The sequence below is a fragment of the Protobothrops mucrosquamatus genome, unplaced genomic scaffold (genome assembly GCF_001527695.2).
Source record: "Protobothrops mucrosquamatus isolate PMUCROS unplaced genomic scaffold, P.Mucros_1.0 scaffold351, whole genome shotgun sequence".
In the NCBI taxonomy this organism is placed as follows: domain Eukaryota; kingdom Metazoa; phylum Chordata; class Lepidosauria; order Squamata; family Viperidae; genus Protobothrops; species Protobothrops mucrosquamatus.
Window position 1 is genome coordinate 123,854 of NW_015386686.1, and position 10,656 is coordinate 134,509.

The window sequence follows — 10,656 nt, forward strand, 5'->3', positions numbered from 1 at the left end:
CAATCCAGTTTCACTTATTGTATATTCAACATTTAAGTTAAATAAATAAGGTGAAAGCACGCAGCCTTAATACCACAGTTTTGTCAATCTGGAGCCAGTCCGTTTCACCATGTTCTAAATATTCTGTGGCTTCCTGACCTATATAGAAGTTTGTCATGAGGACAATGAGATATTCTGGAATTCTTATTTTTCTGAGAACTTTCCACAACTAGATGTGATTAACACAACTAAAGGCCTTTATACAATCAAAGAAGCACATACTGACTTATTTTTGGCATTCTTTGGCTTTCTCAATTATCTGTATCAGTAATGTCTTATATTCCTTAGGCTTTATGCTTTACTATTTGTAACACTCATATGCAGTTCACAATCTTTCATAAGGTATCGGTTCATAAGTACTGAGCTCTATTGCTCATGATTTGTTCAATTAATCACTTCCACAGAAATCTTTTGAGTAAGATGGACAGGTTACATAAAGTTACCAGCCTTAGCTGTACGATGCCAAATTTGGTATTCTGTTACAGCTAAGGACATTACTTGTTAGAGCTGTACTTAACAGTAGGTCTTAAGTACAACATTGTATGCAGGGAGGCATATAACCATTAGATGACTCTAGCCAGAACTCCACAAGCACAACAAATTCTAGATTTATCTCAAGCAAGCATGTTCATGGCTATTCTATGCAAACTAGGATCTCTAACTTAAAGATCACTTTGCAGGCTAAATTGCTAGATCTCTCATCTGTTTGAAAATAAAGAATAAAATTGGAGTATATTACGCTGAGCTCCTAGAGCAGGGGTAGGCAACCCAAAACACTCAAAGAGCCACTTGGACCTGTTTCCCAACGAAAACAAAACATTGGGAGCCGCAAAACCCTTTTGATATCTAAAATGAAGATAACACTGCATATATCCTTTTTTACCTTTATTATATATATTATATTATTATATATTATATATATCATAAAGGTAAAAAAGGATACATGCAGTGTTATCTTCATTTTAGATGTCAAAAGGGTCTCTGTCTCTCTCTCCCTCCCTCCCTCTTTCTCCCTCTCCCTCTCCCTTTCTGCCTTTGGTCTGCCAGTCCTCTTCCCCCACTCAGTGTGTGTGTGTGTGTGTGTGTGTGTGTGAGAGAGAGAGAGAGAGAGAGAGAGAGAGGCACTTGCACTCCCCCCTCCTCTCCCTCTTTCTCTCTCTCTCTCCTCTCCCTCTTTCCCCTTTCCTCTCTCTTTCCTCTCTTTTCTCTCCCTCTCTCTCTTTCCTCTCCCTCTCTCTTTCTCTCTCTCCTCTCCCTCTGTCTCTCCTTCTCTCTCTTTTTCTCTTTGCTCTCTCTTTCTCTCTCCCTCTCTCTTTCTCTCTCCGATCTTCTGCTCACCTGGCAAGCTGGCTTCAAGCTGTTCTGCAACAGGCTGGCTCTCTCCTTCCCTTCCTGCTTAGATGCAGCAAAGGCAGGAGCCCTGTCCAATAAGCTTTTCAGCTCGTGGAACAGGGTGAGGCCACTCTCTTTTTTACACACACACACACACACGGGGGGAGGAAGTGCAAGTGCCTCTCTCTGTCTCTGTCTGCAAATGGCAGAAGAGGCTGGGAGCTACAGGAGAAGGCTCAAAGTGCCGCATGCGGCTCCGGAGCCGCATGTTGCCGACTTATGTCCTAGAGTAAGAGGGACATACAACTCAAATATATTTTGCTATTTTTAATTGTTTAATAAAATTAATTTGTGAGGTCATAGTCATCAACATTTAGGAATATAGATACCTCATATGCCATACCTCAGCTATGTTACCAAATCTTATCACCATGTATGACTCCTAATCTTGCTAAAATATTTAGAAGAGTTAATTGAGATTTGACCACATATATTTCTTGGTAAAAATCAATCTACTTTATCACCAGGTCCTGTCAAATCCTACACCTAAGACTACCTGGGGGTCACAATAATTAGAACATTATAGATAATCTCACCTAACTTCAGGTGGATTCATCTGTAGAAGAAAAGGAATAAACATATTTAAGTATGTACTTTCATATTGCATTTATTTTCAAACAGATGAGAGATCAAGCAAGAAGAGCGAGTCAAGCTATTCTCCAAAGCACCTGAAGGTAGGACAAGAAGCAACGGATGGAAACTAACCAAAGAGAGAAGCAACCTAGAACTAAGGAGAAATTTTCTGACAGTTAGAACAATTAACCAGTGGAACAACCTGCCTCCAGAAGCTGTGAATGCTCCAACACTGGAAGTTTTTAAGAAGAGACTGGACAGCCATTTGTCCGAAATGATATAGGGTTTCCTGCCTGAGTAAGGGGTGGACTAGATGACCTCCAAGGTCCCTTCCAACTTTATTATTATTGTTACTATTACTATTATTACTATTATTATCTGAGGAAACGGTTCATCTTGGTGGGATTAGTCCACCCTGCCCATGCTGGGAGAAGGGGTGTGCCAGCCAAGGAATTTTGGTTGGTAGGGTCCAGAAGAAGACCCTCCTCTGACGTCAGAGCCGCTCCCACTCTTTTGCACTTCCGAGAAGCGATGAAGATGTTGCTGTTCCAACTAGCCTGGTGCCCCAGTGGGAGTGTGGCACACTTGAGGTGGCTAATGGAATAGTAGAGAACATCCCACTCCTCCCTGTGCACACTTTGCTCCATCCTGCTTATTGTTATTTTAATCAATTTTTTAAATTTAAGATCTTTATTGTATTAATGTTTTATATGTATTTTATTCAATGTCTGCAAACTACCTAAAGTCATCTCAGTGAGATTGGCAATATACAAGTTTGTTTGTTTGTTTGACTGATTGATTGATAAATAGCCTCCATACAGACTAGATTAAAAATCAAGCATTGTCTGTAACAATTAGTAATGTTAGTGATAAGGACCACTAACAGAAAGCCCACTTTTAATCTCAAACGTAATACCATTCAAATAGAAACATGATTGATATTTTCAAATTCCAATTATCTATTGCTACATCACATCATCATTTACAGATTGCTTCATTCAATTTTAGTATATGTGCTGCCAAAGCTGGTTCATATTCTAGATTTTAGGTTAATTTTAACTAGTGAAAATGAAGCTTTTAAACATATTTTTCTATGCATCACTTATTTATTTTTGGATGTTCTGAATATGTGAAAACTATTTTCTTCTTTTTTTCTGCTGGTTAATGACCGTAATAATTTGAATTACAAGAGCAGTAACTATCCATGTGGGAAAATTTACTGGAACATATAGTGGATGAATAGTGGAGTAAAGGAGTCTAAGGACCGGAAGTTGTAGGACCTTTGAGAGAGTAACCATTTCAAACTAGGACTCACAATAATGCAGAGAAGGGTAACTGTACAAAGTCAGATTAGTATTATACATTTTAAGGCAGGTGATTTCAACAAATTAAGTGAAAGAATAAGAAGGATCCCATGAATGAAAATTCTAGAGGAAAATATAGTTCAGGATGCTTGAGAAATTCTGAAAAAGATATAATAAAGGCCCAACCAAAAACAACATCATATAGAGAGAAAAACAAGAAACATCTGATGATACCAGCATAATTGCACAAAGAGCTCTTTCTAATAAACTAAGGGAGAAAAAGAATAAGCATTAAAAAATAGAAAGAATAGCTTATATCTAGAGCAGATTACCAGCAAACAGCCCGAATCTGCAAGGACAAGTCAGGAAAGCTAAGGCTCAGAATAAGCTAAGACTTGCAACATATGCCACAAATAACAAAAAAAGTTTATTTCAATATGTAAAGAGAAAGAGATAAGTCAAGGAAATGGTTGGTCCACTAGTAGGAGAAGATGGCAAGAAGATGAAAGGCAGCAGGGGAGGGAAGAATGCCTTAATAGCTTTTTTTGCACTTGTCTTTATGCAAAAGAAAAAGAAAAACAGTCCAACCTGTCAAAAGTAGCAACACTGGAATGCTCCAACACTGTAAGTTTTTAAGAAGAGACTGGACAACCATTGTCTGAAATGATATGGGGTTTCCTGCCTGAGCAGGGGGTTGGACTAGAAGACTTCCAGGGTTCCTTTCAACTCTATTATTATTATTATTATTATTATTATTATTATTATTAGTAGTAGTAGTAGTAGTAGTAGTAGTAGTAGTAGTAGTAGAAGAAGAAGAAGAAGAAGAAGAAGAAGAAGAAGAAGAAGAAGAAGAAGAAGAAGAAGAAGAAGAAGAAGAAGAAGAAGAAGAAGAAGATGATGATGATAAGGGGGCTGAAGAGGTGCTCATCAAATTTGTGGATATTACAAAGCTGGGAGACATCACTAAGACTTTAGAAGATGGACTCAAGATTCAGAAGAATTTTGACAGACTTGAGCAATTGGACCTAGCTACCAAGATGCAGTTTGATGGTAAGAAAAGTAAACTCCTGCAAGAAAAACAAGGTGCACAGGTACTGGATAGACAGTATCTGGCTTAAGAGTAGAGTCTATAAGAGGGATCTAAGTCTCCTCCACCACTTAAGTATGAGTCAGCAGTATACTGCAGCTACCAAAAAAGCCAACACAGTGCTGCATCAACAGAGGGATAGTATCAAGATCAAGATAAATAATAGTACTCTATAAGGCACTGGTGAGGCCAGATTTGGAATGCTGTGTCCAATTCTGGTCACAATACAAATAAGATATTGAGGCCATAGAAAGAGAGAGTAGCAACAATGACGACAAAGGATCTGGAGATTAAGTTCTATGAAGAACACCTAAAGGAATTAAGTATGCTTAGCTTAAGAAAAAAAAAGACTGAGAGGAGACATGACTGAAGACTGAGTGGAGACTTGAAGGTAGGACAAGAAGCAATGGCTAGAAGCTTGTCAGAGGGAGATCCAACCTGGAAATGAGGAGAAATTTCCTGAAGTGAAACAGCTTGTCCGAGAGTTGTTAGTACTCAATCCTTGAAGATTTTTCAAGAAACGATTGGACAACCATTTGTCCAAAATGCTATGAGGGAATCTGCCTTGCACAGGGATTGGACTAAAAGACCTCCATAGTTCCTTACAGTCCTATGATTCTATAATTTTCCCAGTTCACAAATATAATAGAATGTAAATGTTCAGATTAAAAATAAGATATATTTATATAGTTTCAAAATAATGTACTTACAAATTTAGGAGTTCAATATATGAAAAGTCTCAAATTATCTACATCATTTTTGGCCCCCAAAGTGACTTATATTTTATATAATGGACTTGAAATTATCTCAGCACCTGACAGTCCCTAATCTGAATAGTTAATGCTGCAGCCCTCCAGTTAGGTTCTCCCCCATTTTTCATGTTTCCTGAAATGTGAGGGCTAATCAAAGGCACAAAGAAATATCATGTTTTATGCCTTTAATAAGAAGATGGAATATGCAGTAGGCCAAAATCCAACTACAAACTAGAAATTCTCTTTCTCTGCTATGAAAGGGTCACTAATAATCATCCGTTTATTATAATTAAATACAAACTATGCTCCAAAGAAATCTATGAAGATATTATACATATATTCTAAAATATTCATGGCATTAATCAAAAACAAATCATGAAAAAAAAATTCCTATTATGTACTTTAAATTGGAAATGAAGTGCAAAAGAACATTAAAGTATTTCTTACTATCTAAATCACAGCAATGCCTATGTAAATATTAATAGAAGTGACATTTAAAAATATATACTGTAGTCAATACCCTCTAGCTATCAAACTCACAACCAAAAGGATTAATTAGCAATGACAAGAAGTAACTCTTCTTTAATATAGAAGGAAGAATTTTATCTCTGTCACCAGGAGCAGAAATACTATTTTATGATAATGTTCAAATGGTTTGAATAAACTGTATTGACCCAATTCACAGTAAACTCTGTCATAACCCACTGATTGTAAACCACAATGGTTCAGTTCACACGTTAACAAGGTAATATACATCGCGGTTAAGAAGAATATCTCTTGATATCAATTTCTATATATCCAGCCTTATTTATTGAGGCCAAAGAGAAAACTTACATTATTGTTGTTCCACAAAGCTATATTCTCCAAACGCCACTTACTTTAAAGGAGTATCTTTCTCCAAAAAACAAACGCGTGAGCATTAAGACCATTAGAAAAGGCAAAGGAAAGGGGTGAAGTAAACTACACCTCAAGCTCGCCCAGCTAAGCCCCTAACTCACTTCACAGCAACTTTCTCTTCCACCGCCATCTCACGTATTGTAGTTTGCCTCTTTAGCCTCGACTGAGCTCGGAGCCGAAAAACTCCTGGGAAACTCTCTGAGCCGTTTGCTAGTTGAAACCTTGCAAACGAAACGCCCAAAGTTGCCTCGGTCTCTTTCCTTCCCCCCTCCAAGGTTTTTCGACCGCGCGCTGCCTGGGAAGAGGAGCGCGGAATGGCGGCGTCGGCGGCGTCTCGAGATACTTTGGCGGCGCCTGGGGCCCAGCCCTGCGCCCCACCCAGCTCAACAGGTAAGAGGCAGACGGAGAGGGCACCCCCCTCTCCTCCCTTGGCCCGAAATTATCGCCTCTCTCCCCAAACTACACTCACTTTTCCGCCGCCATATCTCCACTCAGGCCGCACTACCCGGACTTTTCTCCCTGCGCCCCTCAGGGTGAGCGAAGGCTCTCGGTCCCAAGCCAGACAGGATCAGGATGTGAAACCTGATCCTGCCTGCCTGCCTGCCTGCCGCCGCCGCCGCCACCCCTCCCCGCTTCGCGTATATTAAACCGGGCAGGACCCCTCTCTGCAGTCCCTCTGCTGGAGAGGGCCAGTTTGACTCGGGAGTATAATGGTATTAAACAATATCGTTTAATAAAAGCATTTTTGTGTGTTTTTTTTCTATCTGATCACACCAACATTTTTCTTTTCATTAATCACTCATCTTATTATATCATGAGTCTCATACTGCAGGGCTTTTCAACCTTTTCAGCCATTGTCCCACTTTTAGGATATGGCACTATCCGAGTACCACCAGGCGCCTAGCAAGGTGTCAAAAACTTGACCAAAAAAAAAAAAGGAAAAAACTGATGAAGTACAGGTAGTCCTTGACTTACAACAGTTCGCTTAGTGACTGTTTGAAGTTAAAATGGCACTGAAAAAAGTGCCCCCCAAGCCACAGCTGAGAAAGACACCTGCCTGCCCACCCGGTGGCGCTCTTCCTCCTGTCCGAGGTTTTCATTGTTGTGAGCATTGCTGTTGAGGATTGGCAGGTGGGGTGGGGGGGTGTTTGGTTTTTATTCCCCCCGTCTGCTGGGTGGTTGCAGCAGGTTTTGGTCACTTCACATGACCCTGGGACACTGTGACCGTCATAAATATGAATCAGTTGCCAAGCATCTGAATGTAAATCACAAGACCCTGGAGATGCTGCAACATTCCAACTGATCGGCACTTCTTCTGGGCTCAGCAGAAGCACCAGGATCAGCGCCAAGCTCCAGCTGGAGCCTGGCGCTGATCCTGGTGCTTCCGCTGAACCCTGAGAGCCCTGCAGCTCCAGCCATCTCTCACTCGGGTCTGTGCGGTGCTGCCACCGGTTCAGCTCATTCCCCTCCCCCCCTACCACTTTTCTAGGATGGTCGCGTACCACCTGCTAGGAGCCAATGTACCACAGGTGGTACCCGTACCACTGGTTGAAAAGCCCTGATACTGCATCTCGAAACTCACCTAAGCCAGAAAATAGATACCCTGTGATCTAGCCTACTTTTTCAAAACCTATTTTTCAAAACCTATCAAGAATTTTAAAGCAATGGGATACTACTGCAAATTGATTCACATAGATCAGTGATGGCGAACCTTTTAGAGACCGAGTGCCCAAACTGCAACCCAAAACCCACTTATGCATTGTTGGGTGCCGGGTGGGTGTGGCCCATTGGCTGGCTGTGGCCAATTGGGCGGGTGTGTCCCATTGGGTGGGCGGGGCTGCGGTGGTAACAGCAGACTGGGTGGGACTAAAAAGTTCAATCAATCAATTCCAAATTTGCAAGATCTTTTTTTTTCCCGCGAGAAGTTGAAATTGACTGATTGATTGAACGTGTTTTTTTTTTACATACGGCGGCAGAGGCCTAAAGCAAAAAAGTTTTATAAAACCCAGCTGAAGGCCTAGGACTGGGGCGATGGTGCGCGTGCCCACAGAGAGGGCTCTGAGTGCTGCCTCTGGCACCCGTGCCATAGGTTCGCCACCACTGACATAGATGTATTTCCCTGCATAACGCAACATGACATGAAAACATATACGAAGCTGGTCTTGGGTTTATTGAAATAAAAAAAATCCATCATTTCCCACAGAATATTACCCTGATCATTACATTTTTATTTGGAAACTAAATAAAAGCATGCCTCAAAATTGATATTTTGTTAATAATAGCAAAGTGGACAAATTATAGCTTTATGTAGTTTTCTGCACAATAATGCATAGCATATAATACATGGCTTTTGAAAAAGAATTATGGTCATTGTTTTTATTTATTTACTTTTTATTTATATTTTCCCTTTATTATTTTTATAAATAACTTGAAATGACGAACATACTTAATAGAGGTAGTCCTCAACTTACGACAATTGAGCCCAAAATTTCATTCTATGACCTTTCTTGCCACAGTTATTAAGTGAATCACTGCAGTTATTAAGTTAGTAATATGGTTGCTAAGTGATTTCTGGTTTATCCATTGATTTTGCTTGTCAGAAGGTTGCAAAAGCTGATCACATGACCATAGGACACTGCAACTGTCATAAATATGAGCCAATTGCCAAACATTCAAATTTTGATCATGTGACCTTTGGGATGCTGCAATGGTCTTAAGTGTGAAAAACGGTCATAAGTCACTTTTTTCAGTTCCGTTGTAAGTTCCAACAGTCACTAAACGAACTGTTATAAGTTGAGGACTACCTGTACTATTTTATGGTTTTCCAGATCTTCAGCCACCGTTAACTTTAGCTGTGATTTTATTGTACTATGGTAAAGTTCCTTACTAATATAAAGATAATGTATGGAAGTCCTAAAGAAAAAATGTATGGAAGCATAATCCATTCAAAACAGCATCCTCTTCTGACAAACAAGACAGAAATGGCCTTGAACAACCAGTATTTACTATTGACTTCCTCTCTTTGGAAACTGTGCTCAAATTGCCTTATTTCAAATATAATACAATGGCAACCCCTAGTGGCAGCTTTTACCAATGAAGAGAGAAATCTCACCTATCTTCCCTGACATTTTTTTCATGGCAATCTGTTTTCATAACAATCTATTTCAGGATATTCTGCCTGAAACATATATACTTTCATCAACTGAAACCTTTATGCTTAGTCTTAAATTCAGCCTTTCTCTGAACCTGTTCCATTTTCTCTGAATTCTTCTTAAAGTGTGGTATCCAGACTGAAGATATACTCCTCAAAATAAAATCTGACTAAAAGAGAGTAATGTAAAAGAGTTACCTACAATATGTTTTGGTTGTCATAGTCTAAGGTTGTTAGTATTTTTTTCTTTTGCAACTACATTACATTCCCTATTATTATTCATTTTGCTTCCTCCTTCCGTTATGTATTCAAGATGGACAGTGAATAATATTTATATGTTACTTATATGTAAGGGTGTAGGTCTCTACGTATGTTGTATATGGTATGTTTTAAATGTGTTATGTGTACACTTTGAGAGAAAGCAACTAAATTTCATTTTTAATGTGTGCCATTGTGCCCACAGGAAAAAAATGACAATAAAGGTTATCTATCTGTCTATCTATTCCAAGGTATTAATAAAAGAGAATATTTGTAGCTCAGGGTTGACATGAGTCTTGGTGCTCTTTGAGCCTGCTTGTTTTCTTGCAGATGTTTCATTACCCAAATTAGGTAATATCAGTGCTAGGTATTCCAAGGTATTTTGACAAGTATTATTATCAAGATAGATATCTTCCTCTATCATGCATGTGAATTTTGTTTCTTTAAGTTACAAATTATTTGTCTCTATTAACTTTTATTCTGTTAGTTTCAATCCAATTCTTTAACTTATGTTTAACCTGTGAAGCTATTTTGGGTTCCAAATTGTTAACTAGATGCAGACTGCAGGTTTCCTATTATCAGTGAGGGAGAAATACTTATGTAATAAAATAACTCTCCTTCTCCAGTTAGAATAACTTTTATTTTTTTGAAAATTTCAGGTAGTTCTTCAATAGATGGGAATCCAAGCAGCTGATTACCAGGCTACACAACAGCATTCCTGAATGTCTGAAAAAGAATGAAAAACTCCAATAATATGGACTATAGCTTTAGAAATCTGGTCATCTTAGGACAGTGTTTCTCAACCTTGACAATTTTAAGGCATGTGGACTTCAACTCCCAGAATTCCACAGCCAGCAATGCTGGCTGTGGAATTCTGGGAGTTGAAGTCCACATGCCTTAAAATTGTCAAGGTTGAGAAACACTGTAGGAAATAATGGATCTAGCTAAAAAAATTGAATAATATTATTTTTATTTTGGCTATAAGTTTTTAGTCTACTTTACTATCTCTGGTATTTTTGCTTCTATGCAATCTTAGCAATTCAGCAATTTGGACCCTCTTTGCAATAGACTACTTCTAAATAAATTCCTCTAATATACTGCTTGTGGTTATAACAGTTATTTTTATTTCCCCCACAACTGATTGTTTTGTAATGCACAATTCAAAGTAAAATGGAATGTTTATCTTTTCCTAATTTTAATAGT

At 38.9% G+C, this 10,656-nt stretch overlaps 1 protein-coding gene across 1 annotated transcript in view; it reads right to left on the reverse strand.

The window, feature by feature from the left end:
• Positions 1-6,612, reverse strand: part of LOC107287094 (rho GTPase-activating protein 39) — a 64,593-nt gene extending 57,981 nt beyond the window's left edge. Inside the window, exon 1 of the mRNA XM_015815555.1 lies at positions 6,514-6,612. Within this exon, the coding sequence (XP_015671041.1) occupies positions 6,514-6,527 (14 nt within the window). The 5' untranslated portion in view covers positions 6,528-6,612. The remainder of the gene's footprint in view (positions 1-6,513) is intronic.
• Positions 6,613-10,656: the final 4,044 nt, after the last annotated feature.